This window comes from Typopeltis vanoorti, chromosome 13 (genome assembly GCF_054136105.1).
Source record: "Typopeltis vanoorti isolate ZY-2024b chromosome 13, IOZ_Tvanoo_1.0, whole genome shotgun sequence".
NCBI classification, from domain to species: domain Eukaryota; kingdom Metazoa; phylum Arthropoda; class Arachnida; order Uropygi; family Thelyphonidae; genus Typopeltis; species Typopeltis vanoorti.
Genome location: NC_143561.1, coordinates 64,291,442 through 64,317,238, shown reverse-complemented (window position 1 = coordinate 64,317,238; position 25,797 = coordinate 64,291,442). Strand labels below are relative to the sequence as shown.

At 35.9% G+C, this 25,797-nt stretch overlaps 1 protein-coding gene across 1 annotated transcript in view; it reads left to right on the top strand.

Moving 5' to 3' along the window:
• hiw (MYC binding protein highwire) overlaps positions 1-25,797 on the top strand; it is a 1,014,282-nt gene that overhangs the window by 942,841 nt on the left and 45,644 nt on the right. The window contains exons 74-75 of the mRNA XM_090402616.1: positions 354-542; positions 17,860-17,967. Coding sequence (XP_090258742.1) covers positions 354-542; positions 17,860-17,967 — 297 coding nt within the window. The remainder of the gene's footprint in view (positions 1-353; positions 543-17,859; positions 17,968-25,797) is intronic.

Below are 25,797 nucleotides of genomic sequence, written 5' to 3'. Positions count from 1 at the left end.
TCTATTTTTTTTTATAGAATTGTGATAAATTTCCATATATTTTTCATTTAATTGACTATGGATATGAAATAAGAGTTTAACTATTACTTTTATTAGAAATAGGACATAGATGTTATAGTAAATAAGATAGTTACTTTAGATGTTAATATGTTTGCTAATTTGTTACATAATCTACTTTTCTAATATTCTTATATGATTTATGTATGATTACCATCAGTATGAATATGCAGTAAGCATTCAAGCTAATATAGGATAAACTGTATAGATTGGCAAATGTTACCTTATGCATGGTTATAAATAATATTACTTGTTCCAAATTTGATAATTTCGTTTTGTTATGCTATTTTGTGTAGGAGCATGCACGTAACGCCTGCACAAAATTGCATTCTTGTGGTCATATGTGTGGTGGAATTCGAAATGAAAATCCTTGTCTTCCATGTCTACATGGTTGTAGTGGAGAATCTGCTGGATTGAAACAAGATGCTGATGATATGTGCATGATATGCTTTACTGAAGCTTTAGCTTATGCACCTGCCATACAGGTAAGTTTTAAATAAACTGTTAATTTTCAATATGTCATCAGGTTCAGCATGATATTCATTTCTTTCATCTTATTATTATTAGTAGTAGTAGCACGGGCAACTCCAAGGAGTCCTTAGACTCATCGAGGAAGGCCCTAACATCATGTCAAGAACAACTATTCAACATTCACACAGTATCTATCATACTTCACCTTGAACTCATTTACAGTCTAATTATATATGTTTTACCTATCAGAAATAGTTTGTGACTAAAGTCAGAAGAACAGAATAACTGATATACATTACTAATTATATGAAGAGCCAAAGGCTTCAATTCGGCGACATGAACTTATTTAAGTTAAGGGATATTACATCCCATATTGTTTCATAGCCGAATAAGAAACTCAAAGCGTTCCATGCCGAATATAGCAACTATATATAAAGTTCGGCGAGTCCAAGCGTAAGCAAATACCTGGATATTGCAACACTGAGGCAACTCATAGTAAGGGTGGAGCAAGCCCCATTCACTATTCTTGGTATTTACCCATAATGTGAAACCCAGCTCCTAGGAGCTGTATTGCTGTTCTGCATTATGAGTGAGAGAAGGTCACTACCCAGACCGGTTTCAACCTTTATTGAGGTCTCATCAGTGAGTAGGTAGACCTAGTTAATACCAAGTTTGTAGCAAACAGAACTTACATACCCTACTATAAGAATTGCTAAGAAGGTATCCTAATAAATTACTAATTATATGAAGAGCCAAAGGCTTCAATTCGGCGACATGAAATTATTTAAGTTAAGGGATATTACATCCCATATTGTTTCATAGCCGAATATAGAAACTATATAAAGTTTGGCGAGTCCAAACGTAAGCAAATACCTGGATAGTGCAACACCTAACCCATTTGGTAGTGCTACAAACTTGGTATTAACTAGGTCTACCTTCTCACTGATGAGACCTCAATAAAGGTTGAAACCGGTCTGGGTAGTGACCCTCTCTCACTCATAATGCAGAACAGCAATACAGCTCCTAGGAGCTGGGTTTCACATTATGGGTAAATACCAAAAACAGTGAATGGGGCTTGCTCCACCCTTACTATGAGTTGCCTCAGTGTTGCACTACCAAATGGGTTAGGTGTTGCACTATCCAGGTATTTGCTTATGCTTGGACTCGCCGAACTTTATATAGTTTCTATATTCGGCATGAAACTCTTTGAGTTTCTTATTCGGCTATGAAACAATATGGGATGTAATATCCCTTAACTTAAATAATTTCACGTCGCCGAATTGAAGCCTTTGGCTCTTCATATAATTAGTAATTTATTAGGACACCTTCTTGGCAATTCTTATAGTAGGGTATGTAAGTTCTGTTTGCCACAAACTTGGTATTAACTAGGTCTACCTACTCACTGATGAGTTCTCAATAAAGGTTGAAACCAGTCTAAGTAGTCACCTTCTCTCATAATGTAGAACAGCAATACAGCTCCTAGGAGCTGGGTTGGTTAGCAGAAATTACCCATAATGTGAAACCCAGGAGCTGGGTTTCACATTATGGGTAAATACAAAGAATAGTGAACAGAGCTTGCTCCACCCTTACTATGAGTTGCCTCAGTGTTGCACTACCAAATGGGTTAGGTGTTGCACTATCTAGGTATTTGCTTACACTTGGACTCCCCGAACTTTATATAGTTTCTATATTCTGCATGAAACTCTTTGAGTTTCTTATTCGGCTATTGAAACAATATGGGATGCAATATCCCTTAACTTAAATAACTGATATACATATTTTTATGAACATACCTATAAAAAAATTATCTTTATATGTAATTATAAAAACAACTGTTTATACACAGATAATATTATTGTTAATAAGTATGGTAACAGTCAAGATTCTGAACATTTAAAATAGTTATGTGCATGTGTCTGTTGTTGCTTGAGAGAGAGAGTTTGTGTGTGTGCACAGTGCATGCATGCATTTTCATTTGGAAGTAGTTGGTTCATTGCTTTGAAGCAGGGAGAATGATTAATGTTAGATTTACATTGAATACAATTACCAATCCTTAAACCTGTTTACTAGCCTATTGAGATAAAAATCTATTTCTCACTGCCTCCTTTTGCATCTTCCAGGGATGAATCCTTGTCATTATTCTTTCATCTTGTTCCACTTGCATGAAAAATCTTGCTAGTGTCAATCATGTAAATACCTCTCAACAGTGCAACTGTCTCAATCATGTCACTCCCATCATCTTCTGTCTACCAAACTCTGGTTTGCATGCCCTCACTCTATCTTCATAATTGACATCGCACAGTCCTGATATCATTTTTGTTATCTTCCTCTGTACCTACTCCAAGATTAATTCATCATTATCAGATCTGTTAACTAGATCTGAGCACAATAATTCAGATGTAGCCTGATCAGGGCAATGGAATTCCTACTCTTTTATCTCTACTGGTCAGAGTCTGTATTAAGTATTGCAGCAATCCTGTGAATTATCTCACCACCTTTGCAATACACCTTTTTTGTCTTCGCTTCATCTTTTATATTTCCACCAACAGAATATGTAGCCTCGCTTTGGTGGATATATTTGTAGACCTGACATTTAGTAACTTTAAACTGATATCCCCATTTGTTTACACATCTGTGTACCCCATCATATATTCAAATCCTACTGAAGGACCACTGCATCAGCATTGTTACTAATAACCCTTCCAACCTTCATATCTTCTTTAAACATCTGAACCTCCTAGCAATCCGGTGACAGTACAATTTACATAAATGTTAATAAGCAAAAGTCCCAGTACTGAGCCATGTGGAACCCAACTTATGACTTTTTACTTTTTTCCCCCTCGATGCTGCCCCCCACAACTCTGTAATGCCTATCATGCAGATATCAGCTAACCATTGATATCTAAACCTATGTATTATTTTTATTAATGCATAGGCATTTCCATTGAGTCCTAATACTTATCGTAGGAGATCCAAATTATCAACACAATATCTATCATACCTCTCCTTGCAACCATTAACAGACATTAACGACCATTAACAGACACTCGCAACTGACTCAGACAACTATTCCATTCATTCACCATTCTCCAAGAGAAAAATCTAGACCTTGCTATATTATATGCCCTTGCTAACCACACCCTTATCCAACTTCCACGGGATGACCTCTTGTTCTGTCTGCTTTAGCCAAGTACTGAAACATTTTCCCTATATCAATCCTATAAGTAATATAAACATTTCTATCATATCTCCCCTTTTTTGCCTATCGACTAACTTTTGCAATCTGCAAACTCTGAATCTATCTTCATAGAAAGTATCTGCAGACCATTATCTTGGTTACTCACCCCTGGGTTACCACTATTCCTCATCCCAAAGTAATCCAGATGTGGTCATATCAAGGCTTTATAAAGAGGAATGATAACACCCTTATCTCTCCTTGTTAGTACGTTGTTCAATAACCAAATGATCCTGTGAGCTACCCTGGCTATTTTAGCAATATGCCTTCTAAACTTCAACTCTCTATCTACTGTTATCCCCAAATCTCTGGATTACAGTTTCCTCAGTGTAGTACATAGCTTGTAATATTTGTATCCCAAAATATATAACCTTACACTTTTTCACATTAAATTAACATCCATTATAAGACATCCAGTAGCAAATTATAGACCAATCAGTATCTCAGGAGTGATGGCAAAAGTACTGGAAAAATGAACCATAGGTTCAGAATATCACTAAGTTACAAGATGATTTTTTTTTTCTGGCACTATGAATTAGGGAACGGAAGAAGTAGCTATAATATTAAACAGTGAAAATGAAGATAAAATTCCTAAATGGGCCAGTTTTAGAAGGGTGATACACAAATTTCAAGATGGCAAATTGGACAAGACTTATTTGTGCCTTTGTCTGATGGAGAGTTCTAGAAAAGCATCAGAGGAATTTGAGTGAGTCATTAGAGAGGACACACATCTGATATGAAGAAAAAGGAAAAACTGGTTCTTGTTAGCAGTGTAAACATCAGAGTAGGAAATCGGTCCCAGAAATAGAAATGCTGTGGGAACATTTGAAGTAATGGGAAAACTAATAATGTTGACCTGCCAGATTTTTGCTCAGGGTATGAATTATGAAAATGTGCATATAATATTCAACAGTGAGACAGGGAAAGGCCTCATCACAAAACAAGTAACAAGTGACTACTTATGGTCAAATACAGAATATAGAGTAAAAAATGAAGGAAAACTAAGGAAAACATAAATATACCCAAACAAATGTCATGGGAAAATTTTGGAAAGAACATAGAAAATAAAATGGAAAATGTTTTAAAGGCTAAGAAAAAGAATAGAAATAGAAGTCAAATAAAGCACATAAAGGATTCAGAAATCATAAAAGTAATATAAAAACTGATGATAATGATATTCTGCTGAAGTAATTACTTTTAAAAATTATTAAGTAAGATAACAAACAATAGAACAATAACAGTAGTGATATTGTTCTGTTGTTCTTGGAGATGGGGAGAAAGAAGAAAAAAATTTGCATAAGTTGAGTTTAGACCTGGTAGGGATTGCAAACACTAGTTTTTACCTTACACCAAATAATCAAAGAATCATAGGAATATAATAAATAAAGAATTGCAGACAGTCATTTAAAAATGCTTTTCATTATTAATAACATTCTTATATTTTGAGATAATTTGTTATCATAATAGTTGAATCAGTTTTTGCCACTATGGTTCAATACAGGATTTACTTATCTATGGTAAATCCATAGATAAGTAAATTACCCATCTCTGGACAAGTACTATAGAAAAATTTGGTTTCAGGTAGTATCTCTTGACATCTCTAAAGCCTTCGATAGGATCTATTAAATAAGCTAGATATTTTTTTGACATTAAAATATGAAATTTTAATGTTGATCCTAAATACCAAATTTTATTGTGTAAAAAAAAAAAAAAAAATTAAAAAAAAAAAAAAAAAAATACACACACACACACACAGGTAACCCTCGTATAACATGGATGTCAGGTTCCACAAAAATGGTGCATTATATAAATCGCGTTATGCAAAACTCAGATCACATAGAAAAATTAGGGTTGGGTTCCGAAATCTTTTTTTTTAAAGATTATATAAACAATGACATATGCAACAAAAATATTTTTTTATTTAATTCAGGTAATTCATGTGAGTTAAGAAAACAAATACATAGTATAAAATTATAAATTTTACGTAAATTTCATTGCACATAATACATAAATGTTTTAGGCTAAATAAAATGTATATTTTAATCGTTATCACTCTCTTCAAAACTAACATTTTGTAGATGTTCTTTATTGATGAGTGGCCAGACGTTGTCATCATCAATTGAAATCTCTTGTACATCATTAGTATAATTCTCATTGCATACTTTGGTTGGTTTAGTTATCAAGAAATCAGTAATAAGATCTTGCTTACCACTATGCTGCAATTTTTTATTAAGTTCATAATACGGAGGTAAACAAATATCAAGTTGTCTCATGAATTTTCCCGGAGCGCTCCATTGAGAGATCATTATCCATAAAATAACTTTCTTGCCAAGTCCAATCCTTCTTCTAATTTATTTAACCTGAATTCTTGAATGGATTCATCACAATCAGAATCTTTGGCAGAATTTTCTGTGCCATTTGGTTTGACGTCATCTATTAATTGTACCATTTCCTCCTCATTTAAATATATTTCCCCATCAATTAATTGACTAATTTCGTTTTCAACCATATTGTAAAAGAGCTCTAAGTGCCATTACTATAAAAAATAAAAATTTTACATAAAAAAAAGCATTACATACTGTATGTAACTCACCAAAAAATAACACACTTATGATTTTTAATGCACTTTCCAGGCAGAAAACAAAGACAACTTTCAACAATAAACACTTCATACGGTAAACAATTGATGTACATACTTTCTAAAGGGTATTTCCCCTAATATAAATTCATTACTTATAACGACATGTGCGATATGGGCAGATGCAAATTTAATGAAGATAAAATTTGATTTTTAAGTCGCGCGTTGAAAAATGTATATGAAAAGATAAAGGTTACTACAGTTTGTTTGCAGTCATATCGAAACCGTGTTGTATAAGTACCGCGTTCAACAAGGGTTACTACAATTTGCAAACCGCGTTGTATAAGTACCGCGTTATACGAGGGTTACCTGTATGTATGTGTGTATATATATATATATAGTTTTTTTCAATCAATGTGTCCAAAGTACAGTGATACCTCGGCTAATGAGTGATCCTGCTAACGAATTTTTCGGCTAACAAAGATTTTTTTCGCTGTTTTTCGGACTCGGCTAACGAATGTTTTAGTGGATGTGCACGCTAACATAAAGCAGCAAACGTGAACTCTCGGGCTATTCCAGGAGCTTATCTTTTCCATTTGTATGTGTGTTAGAAAGAAATGAGCTGACCACATCACATAGGGGAGACCCATCAACCCAACAGGGTTGTTTATGTTCGAGACAGCGAGAAGTGAGACGCCTCATACCAGTGTCAGTACGGTGCACGCTCCGTGTGGCTGTGAATGCGAGAGGTAAGTGTGATAGCATTTATTCTTTACTTGGCTAAATTCTACTATGGGAGATTAATTTATAATTAGTAAATTCTATTCTTATCTAATTAAATAAATAATATGCTATATGTCATATTTCTTTTATATTTTTCAGAAAAAATTTTTCTTGACAATGGGTCCAAAAAAGGCAAGCGACAAACCCAAGGGAAGCAGAAAGTTGCTCACAATTGAGCAAAAGAAAGAAATAATTTCAACATATGAAAGAGGAGTCAGAATTGTGTATTTAGCAGTCAAGCATGGCATAGCATCATCGTCAGTAGCTACAATTTTGAAGAAGGAGGAGGAGATTAAGGCAGCTTCGGTTGCAGCTGGTGTGAAGACCTTGGCCTCTCAATCCCAAAGAAGTTCTGTGAATGAAGAAATGGAAAAGCTTCTGATGATATGGATAAATGAGCGTCATATGGCTGGTGACACTATGACTCAAGAGATGATCTGCAGCAAAGCCAGAATGATTTATGAAAATTTGAAGAAAAATGTGGCAGAACACAGTACAGCAAGGGTAGAGGAAGAATTCAAAGGAAGCAGAGGATGGTTTGAGAAGTTCAAGAGAAGGTCAGGGATCCATAGTGTTATTAGACATGGAGAAGGAGCTAGCAAATAAAGAGGCGGCTGAGAAGTTTATTAGAGAATTTCAGGAGTGGACCATCATTCATTGATACAGACCAGAACAAGTGTTTAATTGTGACAAAACTGGGTTGTTCTAGAATCAAATGCCCAAAAGAACTTTCATCACAAAAGAAGAGAAGTGTATGAAAGATAGAATAACTCTTTTATTTTGTGCTAATGCAAATGGTGATCTCAAAATTAAACCAATGTTGGTCTACCACTCTGAGACACCAAGAATTTTCAAGAAGGAGAATGTTTGCAAGCCCATGCTTAGTGTTTATTGGAAGTCAAACACCAAGGCATGGGTAACAAGAAGCATATTCACGAGTGGAGGTGTTTGGGCCCACGGTGAAAAAGTACCTGAGAGAAGAAACCTTGCCTGAAAAGGCTGTGGTTCTTCTGTACAATGCTCTAGGGCATCCACCTGACTTGGAAGAAGATTTGGAGACAGAATTTAACTTCATCAAGATAAAATTTCTTCCTGCAAACACCACATCTATTTTGCAACCCATGGACCAACAGGTCATATCAAACTTTAAGAAATTGTATACAAAACACATGTTCCAAAGATGTTTTGATGCAACTTCATTTACCAGTCTGACTCTGAGGGAATTCTGGAAGGGTCATTATCAAATCCTTCATGCTATTCAAGTCATTGCCATGGCATAGGACGAAGTGTCAGTTAGGACACTTAATGCTGCCTGGAAATAAGTTATGGCCAGACTGTTGCAAGATAAGAAGTGCTGTTTCCAGTGTTCAAGATGCTGAAGATGCCGCTGGGGAACATGCTGCTGAAAATGCTGACATTGTAGATAAGGTAGTCTCCTTGGGCAAAGCATTACATTTAGAGGTAAATGAAGAAGATGTAGAAGAATTAGTTGAAGAACACTCAAAAGATCTGACAACAGAAGATCTTGAGTTGAAAAAGTAACTGAATCAGGAAAGAGACAAGGAAGATAAAGAGTGCTCATCAGAGGAGGACAGCAATAAAAAGGGAAGAATGCCAACAGGTGACATTAAAAAAATGCTGCACTACTGGGAAGAGTTTCAGTCTTTGGCTACAAAGTGGTATCCCAACATTGAAATGAACAGACTTTGTGCCTTGGTTGAAGACAAGTGTCTGAATCACTTTAAAAACATTCTGAAAAAAAGAGAAGTTCAATCAACTTTGAACAGATTTTTGACTTCCTTTAGCAAAGAGACAGAGGCCAGCTACTGAAGAAGAGGAGACTTACCTTGAATAAACTTTGAAAATTTTGAAGAAGAATAGTAAAAACGTTGTGTACATATTTTCAGTTTAATAAAGTGTATATAATAGTGTAAAGATCGTTAGTTTTTCATTCTACTTTCCGTTCTCCTTGATCTAATTGAGTAGCTGTTCATTTCAGCCTTTGGTGAGTTTTTGCTCTTTTATAGTGTGCTTTTTACTATTTTATAAAACTTATCTTTAAATAGTAGGCAGCATCCAGAACGAATTAAACGATTTTCTATAGAAACCTACGGGAAATCGCATTTCGGCTAACGAATGTGATTCCGGAACTAATTATCTTCGTTAGCCGAGGTATCACTGTATTTCAACTTCTTTCTGTCAGTATCCTTAAGGTGCTTAACATTCTACTGATCCTTTATAGCACCCATCCATTTGTCTACCTTTCAGTATATGACATTCTCAACAATTTTCTGTAACGCCACACCTCAAAAGCAGTTATCCTTTTCCTGTTAGACTTCTTTAGGTTCCTAGTTTCACATCCATAAGTCACTGTTGGAAAAACAGCTGCATCCAAAACCCTCAAATTTGTTCCAATGGACATAGATCCATCCTTCCAGATTTTAGACAAGTCTCTGACTGTTGTTTTAGCCATTCTTAATATTCTTATGACTTCTGAACAGCAGTTCTTCACATTAATAATGGATCCCAGCTACTTGAACTTGCTGACTTCCTCATTTCTCTCCATTAAAGTACATTTGTTTCTCAGGAGCTTTCCTGTCTGTATTTCCTTTGAAAACCATGATCTTGGTCTTGCTAGGATTGAATTGAAGTCCTTTGTTCTTACTAATCTCATTAACTTTGTCAAGAATTTGTCCTAGTTCTTCCTTCTCATTACTGAGGAATACTGTATTATTATTATGGGCAACTCCAAGGAGTCCATAGACTCATTGAGGAAGGCCCTAACATCATGTCGAGAACAACTATTCGACATCACAGTATCTATCATACTTCGTTTTGAACTCATTTATAGTCATGGCACCCACAACAGACTCTGGCAGCTTATTCCACTCATTCACCACTCTCCAAGTAAAAAACCTAGCTCTAACACCCTTGCTAAACCACACTCTTGCCCAGCTTCCATGTACGGCCCCTAGTCCTCCCACCACCAGTCCAATTCTCAAAATTATCTTCTGAATTAATCTTATAGAAACCCTTCAGTAATTTGAATGTCTCAATCATATCACCCCTTTTCTGCCTATCAACCAATTTCTGCAACTCTTCAACCTGTTCTCATAAGGTTCATTCCATAGACCTGCTATTATCTTGGTCACTTGTCTCTGGATCCTCTCTACCTTCTCCCCATCAAGAAGAAGCCCTGGTGCCCATATCTGCGCACAGTAGTCTAGATGGGGTCCTATCAAGGCTCGATACAGAGGAACAATAACCTGTTCATCTCTGCTTGTTAAAGTATTTTTCAGCCACCAAGTGATTTGATGAGCTGATTTAGCCACTTTTGCGATGTGCCCCTCTAAACTTCAACTCCCTATCCACCAACACTCCCAAATCCCTGGCCTCGTCAATCTCCTGGAGTACAGTTCTACCAATGTGATATACTGCTGCTAATCTTTTCACCCCAAAATGCATAACCTTACATTTTGCAACATTAAATCGACATCCATTCTCCTTAGCCCAGTCCTCCAAACTATCCAAATCATCCTGCAAAATTTTGACATCCTGTGCATTTACTATTGCTCTACCTTTGCATCATCAGCAAACAAATGAACAGTTCCTCTCAGATCCTTTCCTATATCGTTAATGAACAAATTGAACAGTAGTAGTCCAAGAACAGAACCCTGCGGCACACCACTAGTCACAGGCCGTCTTTTGGACTCTACTCCTGAATAAACCACTCTCTGATATCTTTCCATCAACCATCCTCCTATCCATCTCAACAACCCTATATCCATTCTCATATGCTGTAATTTACTGATTAGAATTCCATGTGGTATCCTATCAAAGGCTTTAGCAAGGTCCAGTAGAATCACTGTAAAACCCATTACCCTTATCCAGTTCAGCCATCACTGTGTTATAAAACATGAGCAAGTTACTGAGGCATGATCTACCCTTCACAAAACCATGCTGTACCCCATACAGTATCCCATTTTCATCTATCCAATCCTGTATTTTCCTCTTGACTATTTTCTCCAAGACCTTGACAACGATTCCTGATATGCTGATCAGTCGGTAATTTACAACAGCAGTCTTGGAGCCTCCTTTATGCAGTGGAACTATTTTCCCCTCTTTCCACCCCCTTGGGACTAACCCAGACCCGAGACTCGAAATAAACAAAATGGTCAAGGTCACTGACAATTCTTTAGCCGCTTCACGTACGACACGAGCTGGTAATCCAATCCCAGATGTATTGACATTGAAGTTTTGTAATAGACTATTCACCTCCACTTCATTCACCACAATTCCCGTATAAGCTGTTGGTTCTTTCATTCCTGCAATGTCACCACCTGGATGATATACTCTTGCAAAGCGCTCGCTCAGTAATTCCACTATATCAACTGATTCGGTTACCTCCATACCATTGGCATTCTTTAAAATCATTCTGCTTTATACATTTTTTCTTTTACTTGCAACATATCGAAAAAACTGTTTGGGATTCTCTTTAGCTTTATACCATTCATGTGCCTGCCGGTCATCTTTCTCCTTAAATTCCCTCCACAGTTGTTTCTTTTTTTGCAGCTCAAGCTTAATGGTATATACTATATCATCCTTTTCTAACCTGAAACTTAATCCAACACTTGTTCTTACTATGGCTTCTTGTTCACTGTACAAATTAGCTATCACCCTGATAGTTGTTGAGAAAATCCATTATTTTCATTACTTCTTACAGTTTCACATGTCTCTTTATACTTTTCTAAAGGGCAATTATCTGATCTCTGGTACCCTTACCTTTCCTAAAACCTGCTTGTTCCTCAAGCATCTCTGTCTCAACTTTGGCATCAGTCCTATTTAGACTGATCTTTAATAAAATCTTGCTTGCATGAGATATTAAACTCATGGTTCTATAGTTCTTGCAATCCTTCATATCTTCCTTATGCAGTGGTATGAAAATCGACTTCTTCCATTCTCTAGGCCATGATCCTGTCCCCCATATCCTTGTAATTGATCTATGAAACTCTTATTCCTCCATCCCCAGTAGCCTTAATTAAGTCTGCTGGGATTCTATCTGTTTCATAGCTGTTGGGGGGGGGGGGATCCAAATTGAATTTTTCTTGGTGAGAGGGCTCCTCCAAATTTTCCTTATCCTCTCTGCTGTACAGTTTCTCTCAGTATTCTTTCTTCTGTTTTTGTTTTTCAGTTCTTCTGTTAGCACTGCTCCATTCCTGTCTTTGACGACATTCAATTTGGGCTTAATCTTGAGCTTTAAGTCACAAACTAAACAAAACATCCTTTTAGAATTGTGCCTCCTCACCTGGAACTCTTTTTCCACATTGATTAGTATAAAACTTTTCCTTGTCCTGCCTGATGGCTCTTCTGTAGTCTCTTATGTTCTTCAGTCCCTGTGGTTTTTCCAACCACCTTCATTCAATTAGATCTCATATTGAATCTGATATCCATGGGTCTGTTTGTCTTTTTATTGGGCTGAGATACTTCTTGGCTGTATTCTGTATTATATGTAACCCTGACTCCTTCCCAAAGCATTTCTGGTGAGTTCTCCACACTAGTCTCCAAAAAAAAATCATCGAGCCGAGTTGATGTTTCTACTGTGAACCCACCAGGAATTACTCTAACATCCAGTCTAGTAGGATGTACCTGACTTGGTAGGTTCAGAGTCTTAGTCTTACTTTGGCTGTTACTAGCTGATGGTCTGTACCACTGTCTACTCCAAGACAAGTATGTACACCAGAGATGCTTGTCTTCCATTGTTGGAGAGCCAGGATGTAATCAGTCTGGTGCAGTGACTGACCTTTCAGTGGTATAGGTCTGTTATGGGTGTTTCTGAAAGCAGGTATTGGTAATAACTAATCTGTTAGCATTGGAAAATTCCAACAGTCTTTCACCATTGGTGTAACATTTACCCAGACTAAATATGCCACACTCAGACTTAACTCTCATACTCCCCATGCATAAACTACCATGATTGACACGTTGGTAAGATGAGCCTTAAGTCTGATACAAAGTATCCTGTCATTAACAGAATTATAACCAAGAAGGATTCTTGTCTGAACTGTCTTCAGTATCACAGCTACTACCCCCCCCACATGATGTTTTAAGTTACCTCCTGAATAAACAACTAGCTTATCATTCTCTCTTTTGAAGTGACCTTCTCCATTCCATCTAGTCTGTAATTTCCAGGATGTCAATTTTGTACCTCTCCATCTCTTTACAGACAATATGAAGATTACCCATCTGTAGACCAAAAATCCATGTGCCTATGTAAAATTCCCCTCTAAGATTAATGCTATACCTTCTGTATTCCTCATTCACAATATCACTAACTTTTGAAGACTATTACACTTTTTTTATATATAATCTTTGTCAAGTAGCTTTATTTTATCCTCCTGCATGTTTCGCCAATTTTTTCTATTGGCATCCTCAGGGAATACAAACTAGTAAGCTAAAATGAAGGTTACAGACTAGGTTATAACTGATGGTTCTAATTCATACAAAAAATTGGTATTGTGCGTGACAATGTGCGTGTCTCGTTAACGTGATTTATTTGTTATGGTTCATGACGTAATTGTTATGAAAGTTCATTCCTTTGATGTTTAATGATCTGATAAAAGTTTTCCGAATTTCTGATAAAATTAGACCTTGATTCTTGTTTAGGTTTTCAGTTTTACGGGCGACTGTAGCTGCTTCTTTACAGGTTCTTGAATGGTAGTTATCTTCTATGTATGGCATAAGGCTCTTATCCCACTCAATGTGATGGTTAGTAGAGGCAAAGTGGCATGAAAGGCCTGAAATGTCTTGTCTGTTATTTCTGACATATCCTATGTGTTCTTTCTTTCTTGTTTCATGTGGTATTAGTTACATAGGTCAGACCTCTAGAAGCTTTGAAACGAAAAAGAAAGAACACATAGGATATGTCAGAAATAACAGACAAGACATTTCAGGCCTTTCATGCCACTTTGCCTCTACTAACCATCACATTGAGTGGGATAAGAGCCTTATGCCATACATAGAAGATAACTACCATTCAAGAACCTTTAAAGAAGCAGCTACAGTCGCCTGTAAAACTGAAAACCTAAACAAGAATCAAGGTCTAATTTTACCAGAAATTTGGAAAACTTTTATCAGATCATTAAACATCAAAGAAATGAACTTTCATAACAATTACGTCATGAACCATAATGAATAAATCACATTAACAAGACACGCACAATACCAATTTTTTGTATGAATTAGAACCATCAGTTATAACCTAGTCTGTAACCTTCATTTTAGCTTACTAGTTTGTATTCCCTGAGGATGCCAATAGAAAAAATTGGTGAAACATGTAGGAGGATAAAATAAAGCTACTTGACAAAGATTATATATAAAAAAAGTGTAATAGTCTTATGAATAATTGTCAAGAAAAAATTCAACACAACATCACCGACTTTTGTTGGAGACTGTAATTTACATCTCGAACAGGACCTTCTGCTTAAGCCCTGAATGTGGCTTTGATTATTCTGCATGACAGCTGATGCAGCATGAGATTTATTATAAGGCACAACCATATTAGCATTTTGGAGTGAAGTCACTGCAAGAAAAAAAGAAAAGTGGTAGGGTTTGCAGGGGCCTTTTCCACATATCTGGGAAGTTTTGTTCCCCAGTTGATCCCATGTTAGCCAGGTGGGTCGGGACTTCCACCTACTAGGTGAGGCAGACTTCCATAAAATTGGTTGAAGAGTTAAAATTACTGTGCTGCAACATATACATAGGAACAAATAAACAGGATTTCCTTTATCTGTTTGCATTCAGTTTGAATTGTCCAGAATTAATTTTTTTGATTGTTGATATTTACCACTGGTTTTGTGAGAACTGCCATGATGTCTGTGACCAATCGGCTATTTGAAAAGCTCTATTAGGTTGTACTTAACTGAATATTGTGTTCCAAAAGGGGCATGTTTATGAAATATCAATGATTTTTAGCTTATGTACACAAAATATATAATTAATTTCCCCAAATTTTGTGACTATAAGTGGTCTAATTGGCCTGGTTGGCCAAGTGGCATATCTGCTCTCCAGCCAAAGTATATTACTAGTTCTAAATGCAATAGAAATCTGTAGGAATTATGAACAAATTTGAATAACAGTTGTAATAAGTTTAGTATGAAAATTAGCAATAAGAGGACAGACTGTGAAAATACAGAAAGGAACTCTGAAAATAACAGTTGCAACTTGAATGGGGGAATCTACAGAACAACTTGTTCACTAAAAATTGTGCTTCCCACATTTAGTTTGCTACTTCACTAAAACATTTGCCTAAAACACAATTTTTAGTGCAGGTGACAAACTAAATATGGAAATAGACAACTTAACTAGCAAATCTGAGGCAGTGAGTTAACTGAATTAATTTATATAGGGTAAGAGAGAAATCAATAAAAACACTAAACTAGTTATATACAGAGGCGGTCTTCAAACCAATTTTAACTTATGAATCTGAGATCTGGATTGAAAATAAGACTTGATCAAAGACTAGAAATCACAGATATATGATCTCTAGTCTCAGTGATCACATATCTGTGATCACTGAGAAAAATTAGGAGAGTGAACATATGTAACAATGGCAGAACCATATTGAAAATGAGGATATTTGGAAAAATTTGACATTAGTATTCAAGAATGTGAGCAGAGCTAATCTGAGGTGGTACAGTCACTTAAATTGAATGGGAGAGGAAAGGTTACAAACCAGCTGTTTTTTGTTAGGAGCAGGAAAAACATCCAGAGGAGACCAAGATCTAAGGGACTGATACAATGAGAAATGCCTTAGAAGAATGAAATATAAGATCTGATGGTATTAGAGGCTTGAAAGATTAATTTGGAGGGAAATTATTGATAGGAAGTTGGTAATGATGTAATACTATAATAAATATCCTGTATATATTAAAAATTTGATGTGACATTTTTCACATTTTTAAATTGATGTGTGTACACCCACACATTTGTAACTTATGGTATGTAATTTGTTTTGTCTGCTGCAATGAATTTGAATAGTAATTTTTTTGTGTTAACTAAATCATTTATTAACAATACAATTTCAGTCACTCTGAATTTTAACTTCATTACAATTACTGTTAAAAGATTTTATATGCTTAATCTTTTATGAGTTTTTTATTTATCGTGTGTACTTATTTTGTGGAATTACGATGGTGATCTGAAAAGTTCTCAGTCTCGACCATAGATGGCAAAACTGTTGGCAAGATTTTTTTTTCTGAGTTGGTAATCTGTCATAAGCGCTTATCCATGTGAAATTGCAAGTGTGTAGTTTGTTTTATACAGCTGTATGAAGCAAAAGTGTTGTCTGTATCCCTTGAAATGGATAATGCAAATGCCATAGAACTACTGATATCAGAAAGAAGAAATTTATCAACTTTTGATTTGAATTGTGATTTTTTAACAGTAAAGATCAAGTAAGGTGTTTCGAGTAAGAAATAAAAGGGATGAAAGAAAAGAAAGAAAAATTCACTTTAGTCTGTGTACACTTTGTTACCAAAAAAGTAATCGGACATGAGCAGATTTAAGTATAAGCATGTCTGCTGAGCTTTTCTACACCATAGAAAAATATTATTGGAATAAAAAAATTAAAAAATGCAAAAATGTTTTCCTTTGAAACTTTATCTCTCCATTACTAACATAATTGTCAGAAATTACTAGCTGTTCAAAAAATTTATGACTTGATTTTATTTATTTAAATGTTACATAGGTTTTATTATGAAATTTTGCAGTAGCTTAATTTTAAAATGAAAACATAAGGTTGGATAATGAAGATGCATGTGCACCTTCTGCTGTAATGCTCCACATAAGGGTTTGGCATTTTTAGACCAGTTTGTTCTCATCATTTTTTTTTCACTTGGACATGCTTGAAATACTAAGAATATTTTCTCAATAAATGGGAAAATATGAAATTGATCCACACATTGATCCTTACTGAGAAGAGCTTAGTCATAACTGAAGGTGATAGCAATGCTAAATACCTGCTTACCTTACAGATTAATGTTTAGTTATGGTCATATAAATTGCAGCATATTAGCAGTTCAGAATTAAAACTTTTTGAATGTGAACAAGAGCTTATAAAATGCATGTTTTGCCCAGGAGAGTGTATATTTGCTTTTAATTTGTTTCACCATCCTGGCATCTGTTTTGAACTGGTGATTCTTCTCAGAGTTCAAGGAAAAAGTCAGAATATGATAATAGTTCATGCTTGTTTCTTATGTAAATCATAATTGAAGAAAATCATTTAAAAGCTTCAGCTAGGTGAAAATTATTGCAAGTAAAGAAAATAATGTCCATCATGATTTTATACCAAGTATGCAAAAAATGATTACCTTCTGAAACTTGAAAAAGTTTTGAAAGCGATTGAGAGCTTACAAAATATAAACCTTTGCAATGAATTTTAATACTGATCTCTTATTAGCACTTGATTGAATTTCACAGGCCTGAGAGTTATTTTAAGCTGTCAGCTCTCTTTGGAGTTTTATATTTCATTTTGTCTTGTGTCAGTGCACTCTCACATTGTTGTTTAAAAAGATAAGGTTCCAACTTTTCTAGTCAATTATTGTGGTCAAAAATAAACATGCAAAAATCTTTTCTAAATTAATATAAATTAAGAGTACAATGCATGATTAAATTACAATTTAATACTTAAATAATGTTTATTATTTAAGAATATTAAAAATGAAATTTATTATTTTAGCTACACTGCAGTCATGTTTTTCATCTTCATTGTTGTCGAGCAGTTTTAATGAAAAGATGGTCAGGGCCTCGCATCACCTTCGCCTTTTCTCTTTGTCCAATTTGTAAAGTAAGCATTTATGATCTCTTTACTAAAATGTTTATTTAAACTCGAGTGCAGTTTTCAAAAATACTTGAACACTCTTTACTAATATTTTAGATTTTATTATTATTATGTGACACCTCCAAGGAGTCCAAAGACTCATCAAGGGAGGGCACCCACTCTACAACTCCCAGTCTTCACCATTCAATCCACCAACTACAGTAAAACGCAACTATTATCATCTACACAAATGCTGTCTACTGTCCACCACCACCGCTAGTATTTCCACAGACAATCACAAACATCCATACCCATGGCAGGATTAGAACCTGCCCCCTTTCGGCTGGAGAGTGGATACTGTTAAATTCTGAATGAGAAGAATTGTACAATTATAGTATCTCATTCTGAGTTTAACATGATCTGCCATTCCTAAAGCAAATTCTTGTTAATCAGAATAAATCGTAAAATTTTGTCTAATATTGTACTCCACTTAATTGTAAAATAAATTGTAAGATATAAATAACAACTTTGAATTGTAAGCAGTACTGTTCACAAAAAGGATTAATTCTTAGTAATTTATATGTATGCTGTAAACTGTGCACAGGACCTTGAAACTTAATCCCCTTGTTTAGAGTGCCTGCCTAGGGCAAGACCCGTGATTCAGAGTATGAGTAACGCAAGCAAAAGGATAAATCATCTGCTAGAGTTCTATTTGGTGCTGATCGTCACGATGTGGCAAGGACGATTGCTGGCACTGAATTTTGGCACTAGTTGTCAAGGAGCCATGTGCTATTCACGAAAAGAGAAGAACCAATCGCAGAAAAAAGCGCGAGATACAAAACCAAATAGCAGAGCAAAAAACTCTCTCTTACTCTCTTGCTCTTGTTCCTGTATTCCAGTATGTAGATGCCAAAACTCGTGGAGACCTCTAAGGTGATAACGTATGGAATGATGTCTTGTAGGCAGAAAATATGCACTCCTCAGATAGCCAAGACAGATACGACACTGCAGGGTCATGCTGTATGTTGCTGACAAAAACTCGATGTCTACCTGTGGTATGTGATACCGTCTCCAATAGAAAGGTCTATGGAACAGGAAGGAGGAACTGCCATCCCAGATATTGAGCTGAGAAGGAAAGTATGACTTCAGTCTCGGTAAGAAATTCTTTGTCTTCACATTTTGGAATCATAAAGAAGGAATGTGTATAATCTTAATAAGAGTTCATGTTGAACGTATGTGAGAGTTTAATGTTTGTTCCAAGGAAATGTGGCTTAGTAATCTCTTTGTTCCTCGAGAACAGGTTGTGATATCTTAATTAGTTCCTTGAGAACGTGTGTTAAATAGTTTAAGCTCATAGAGATGTGCGAATTGAGATAATGTTAGTTCCTTGAGAACGTGTTAAAAGTTAAGTAAGATTCATTTGGAATAAGATTTTAGAGTAAAGGACTTCAGGAATTTAGTTGTAGAGTAGGAAAGGTGCTGAAATTAATTTGCATGTTCAAGTTGAGTAACGTTTTGTATGTGCATGAGTTTATGTTTGATCTCATTTGATTGAAATGTGTGTTCTATTAGTGTGAACAAAGTATGATCCTTAGATAATCTGCTAAATAGCCAGATATTTTAATGAATTTTGAGTTGTATTGTTCTGAAGGAAATTGCTTAACCTTGATAATTAGATGTGAATTAAGATCTCATAATGTGTGTAAATTTTATGTTTTAGTATAATAAATGTTTTGTATTAATTTAAAGTATATGCTTGCCTGACTTAATTTCATCTTTACCACTCATAAAAAGTTCGAATCTAAGCGAGAACCCAAATTATTAGCATAGGACCACGACTGCAATGTGTTTAAAGATAGAGATAATTTTATTGTAGGTCTTTGAAGTAATGGTGGTATTGTGTTCTCTGATCATTGATTCCTGGATATTATGCTTGTGATTATCTAGACGCAGAGTGACGCAGTACAAATAAATTTTCTCTGTGTCGAAATAGGAATCAATTATCAGAAGAATAGAAGGACTGGTTCATTCATAAGAATATCTCCTTTTATTCGTACTCAAAATATAATATCACTAAAATAAGAAGTAGGCCAGATGTATTAAGAACTGCATGGTAGAGAATTGACAGATGATAACAATAGAGTGTATGTATAGGATAAGAAAAGCTTTAAGAGACAACATAATAAAATATACAGGTAGAAAAAGAACAGAAAGAATAAGTAAGTGATAGTAAGGCTTCTTCTCCTTAGTCCAGGGACAAGGCCCAAGACTTGCTGTGGTGCCAGTATGGCATCTTGGATAGCCCTGGCATTCCACTCCCAAGAGCAGACATTGCTTTGTCAGAGAGGTCATCTATATGTGGCTGTGCATTGTGTGTGGGGGAGTTCTTGCATTGAGCCAATTTTCTTGTGAGAAGGAGTAATGTTTCATTTTCATGTTTATCAGGGAACCTCAACAAAGTCCCAACCAAGTACAGAAACCCTTTTTGCATCAATCAAAAATAAGAAGCTTAAAACCTCAGAGACAACGAATATACCAACATCCTTATCTATACATTGCGGCAAACACTCACTTGGAAAAATGTTATCTGTCTTCATCCAGTAGGATTTGAAAGGATTGGTAGTGTTCCCTTAGCAACCATTCTTGCGGGAACAGCAACCCATGCACAACCAGAACAGTTACTTTGTGCAACATGTCTCAGGTGAATACCAGTCAGTCACCCTTCCTCCCCACACAAAAACAAAAAATTTGAACTTTTTCTAGAAAAGTAATATTAAAGTAGGATCTCCTTGATTTTTTCAATGAGGAGATTTGATCTAAACTGAAGGACTAAGGAGTGACAGCCATAAGGAGAATCTTTATACTTTTGTACCTTAGGGATAGTTACCTGTTTCCAACAAGGAACCAGATAACCATTATCTTCCTTACATTCAACACAAAAACTAGTGAAAAACTAACCACGCCGGCCTAGTTTGCCGAGTGGTTAGCGTATCCACTCTCCAGCCAAAAGGCTGCGGGTTCGAATCCTGCGGTGGGCATGGATGTTTGTGATTGTCTGTGAAAGTACCAGTGGTGGTAGTCGGCGGTAGATGCCGTTGGTGTTAGATGATGAAGGTTGGTGGAATAGTGATACCTAGAGTTGTAGAGTAGATGCCCTCCCTCGAGTCTTTAGACTCCCTGGAGGTGTGATGTAATAATAATGATATTGACGGCGACGTGGTTAATCTCAGCAGTGGTTCCACCAGACAAAACCTGTAGTCTACCCAATGCCAGGCAAAAACCCACCACTACACCAAGCATCAAACTCCACAAGCCTCTAGCTAGAACTGCTCATCTCCATGGACAAAGGTCACCTCTGCTGATGTGGGCTTTATTGGGACCAAAGGGTCCCAATAAAGGCCACATCAGCAGAGGCCACACCATAGGCAGATGTCTAATGGAATCCAGTGATCGAGACCACTTCAGCAAATACCAAGGTTGAAGTAATGCAGTAATCATATAGATATTCCATATACAAGTAGTGAAAAGGTGTAATACCTCATTATTGAAATACTCTGGATTAAAGCACAGTGTAGAAAGTTTTTTCACTTGCTTATAAATTAAAAATGCCAAGAAATGATATTGTTGTTTATTCTTTATCCAAGTGTAAGCAAACAAAATTTGCATGTGGAGTATGTTCACAACTGGGCTGTCTGTATATAGAAGCTAATGACTTAACATTAATTGCCTTAGTATCCCATAATGCAAAGCACACAGCCAAAAGAATGTGTGCTTTGTGCAAGTAGCCTAGTCATGAAGAAACCTCACATACAAACTTTGTTTGCTTACACTTGGATAAACGATTAAACAAAAACAATTTCTTGGCATTGTTAATCTTCTTAAATATATGTAAGGATGTCTGTATAAGTAAAGCATTAGATGTGAACAGGAATCTCAAAGTTGTCCATCTGGGTTATGCAGATTATAGATGAGAGTATACAATTTTTTTTTTTGTGTGAAGGTAACTTATTATATCAGTATGCAAATACCAGGAGTATCAGGAACATAGGGATTGAGTTTGTTGTCTTAGTGAATATGCTGCTGCATCTGATTATTGGCATTTGTGAGACCTGACTGGCATTGAGTGTAAAGGATATAAGTATTTTTAGGAAGGATAGACAAGATTTGAGAGGGTGTTATGCTAATGATCCAAACATTGATTAAATAGCAGTGAAATCTCGTGAAAAGAATGAAGCTGAATTTATTGAGCTTTTTCATGACACCTTGCTTAAGCATAATAACCACAGAAGTAACTTGAAGTCAGAGTATTATACCTAATAACAGTGGTTGGGAGGAGGGGGGGGGGAGCTTTCAGTAAACGACATGGCTGTTCTTCACCTTGATGAGTGATCATGCTTTGCCAACATGGGAAGTGGCTAAGAGTATGGATATTCCACACAGGAAAGGTTACACGAAAGCAGGAATTTATGTCCTACTAAAATTACTTGGTTCAATCCCATTGTAATCATTGCTAGATGGGGAAGGATATTGGAAGTGCATGGAGAAGTATTAAAAAAATACATTAGTGATGTGATGCAGTATCAGAATGTGTTCCCAGAGTTTGAAGAATAAGCAGGGTAGATGCAATCATCTTAAGGAAAAGATTCTTAAGAAAAAGATTATGAACTTTTCAGTAGTGCCTTGTCAAGTTCCATCTGTAGACCTCATGCTGCATATAGAGCACAGCATCCACAACTTGCCAACAACATCAGCTCAACATAGCTAATGGTTAACATCCATTTGCAAGCATTGCTATTTAAAAAAAATCTCTTCAAAACCAGCTCTAAGTTCTTCATAAATTAAGAAAGACAATAATATGATAATCACCAAAACCAATAAAGGTAATACTACTGTGGTCCTCAATGCCAGTGATTAGAATCGGAAAATGACTGTCTTGCACAAAAACTGTGCTGCCTGTAAACAACTTGACTATGACCTTGCCAGTTCTCAGGGGGAAAAAAAAAGATTAAAATACTTTTTAAAAAATGTCACATCTTCACATCCTAAAGTAGTTAAAAACACTCAAAAATTTTGGTCTACCTTTCCCCAGGTATACAGATTGCCTAAAATCCATAAACCCAGTAACCATCTCCATCCCATTATAGATGTAATTGACTTCTCTCCTTAACCCCATGCACTGGACATCTTTCATCCTATATAAAAAAAATTCCCATTATAGATGTAATTGACTTCTCTCCTTAACCCCATGCACTGGACATCTTTCATCCTATATAAAAAATTCCATTCATTTAAAATTTTAACCCAAAACCTAGTTTTACATATTAATGATGCTATGGTGAGCTTCAATATAACTTCTTTTTTTACTAACATCCCCCATTCTGACACTTTACTGAAAAATCCCCCTCCTCAACATTGTTGATCTCCTTAATTTTGTAATTCCTACTGGCTACCTCATTTAAAAGGTATCATTTATAAACAGATAGAAGGTACAGCAAAGCTCTTTCTCTTCCTCCTCTAGCCAGTTTCTACATGGAACATTTTAAAAAACATGTTCTTGATACTGCCTATCTGGCTAAGATACATTGATAAGCACCACATAATCCAGTTCACTTTAAAACATAAAAAATAATCTGCCTTTTCTGGACACTCTAATCATAGAGTTTCCCAATGGCACCCTTTCTTTCTCAATTTACGGAAAACCTACCACACAAGTAGATACATACATACACACAAATTTTTCCATCATATGTCCCGCTCTCAACAGTATGGTGTTATTAAACCCTTGTCAACAGAGCTTCTAATCTCTGTTCCAACCAGGCTGCCAAACTTTCCTATCCAATGGCTACAATACCAAAAATATCACAATAATTGTTCTTCCTATCTCCTCACATCCCTCTCAACAGGATGTGAGGAGATAGGAAGAACACAGCAATGCTATTGCCATTCCCTATATCTGCAGCCACTCAGGAAAAATAGGCAGATCTTTAAAGAAATTTTTTCTCTGCACTGCTTTTCAACCTCATCTGAAACCAGATGCACTTATTTGATTTCCTAATTAACCACTTCCTCCCCTCTCTCTCTGTTCCAGGTGTTTACAAGCTTTCTTGCAACTTGTCATATTAGGGTCAGACTGAGTGATCTACCAACATCTGCCTTGGAGAACATAAGAAACATATCTGTTGCCACAACTATGGTCAGCTGGGTCTAGCTGGCCACGTCTTGGATGACATGCACAGAATCAAAAATGGGAGAGGGAGGGGAGACTATTATGCTCCACTGTACAAAGAACAAACTTGAAAGACTTTTTTATTTTAGAATCAGCAGCAGAATTAAAAACAGAAACCTAATCTAAACCTGATATGAATGTTAAATATGGTTGTGTTAAACTTCCCAAGGTTTGGGAAACTTCAGAGGCTAGCTAACAACACCCATAGAGGGTGTCCCTCATAGGATTTTGGACTTCTAGTCTGAATTCTTTCACTTATTATTTTCTATGTGTTATTGCAATTTTAATATATTTTATCCCAGATGATGTCTCTGTAACAAAGATGAAATATGCAAAATATTAACCTTGTGTTTAATTATTTTTCTGTGCTGTATTCATTCCGTTAAACTAATTATGAGTATTTTTTATTACTTTTTGTAAAGATACAGTATGACATTTCCTGTCCTAAGGATTAATTCACAAAAACTAGCCAACCAATCACACAAAAAAACAAAATAAATATAATTTTATTAAGCTGCTGATATTTTTTTCTAAATTTCAAACCAGCTTCATCAAAGTGCAAAATCTGTTGTCACAGACTTATAGTACTACCATGAAATAATTTTGAAACAGTTAAAAATCGTGAAGCAAAAAAGAGAACTAATGTCTTATTATGATGCCTTCTAGAGTCTAACCCACCTCTAGCCATAGAATATTCTTATTTTCAGTCCTGAATGTTATCATGATATGTTGCTAGTTTCTGTTTCCCAGTGCTTCCATAATTACTTGATTGATTGAAATCATAATAGCACCTTGTGTTCTTTGTTACCTGTTGCTTTACCTACTTGTGGTGATATGTCCTCTCTTGAGATTATTTGAAAATTAGAATGAGAATTTCTTTATTTCCATGTTCAAATTTCCTTAGTTGTTACAATGGTTCATGCACAAGTTTCTAGAACAAAAACTTCATGAAATGTGGAATGACTATAAATAATTTTTAAACTGACTTAATTATTATTATTATTATTATTAAACAAGACCTCATGGAGTCAAAGACTCATCTAGGAGGTCCTTTTATCTCACACACATCTCATCATACCGGGTCTTAAACACATTCAAACTCCTTGCAGACACCACACTCTCAGGCAAGGCATTCCAATCATTCACAACTCTGCACGAAAAAAACCTGCCTCTCACTCCCCTACTCACAGCCTCTTTATACAGTTTCCAGGGATGACCTCTGGTTCTCCCCTGATCTCCCACTATTCTCTGTAGAACTTCTCCACCATTGATCCTATAACAACCCCTTACCAACTTGTAGGTCTCTATCATATCTCCCCTCTTCCTTCTCTCCACTAGACTCTGCAAATTACATCTTTTCAATATTTCCTCATACTCGACATTCCAGAGGTCAGAAACTACCTTAGTCAGTTGCCTTTGGACCCTTTCCAACATCTCTTCATCCTTCTGAAAACCAGGTGACCAAATCTGGGCACAATAGTCCATGTGTGGCCTAATCAAAGCCTTATACAATGGAACAAGAATCTCCCTACTTCTACACGTCAGTGTCCTCCTCATCATTCCCAGAAGTCTTTGTGTTGTCTTCACAATTTTGGCGATGTGTCCCCTAAATTTTAGATCCTTATCCACTA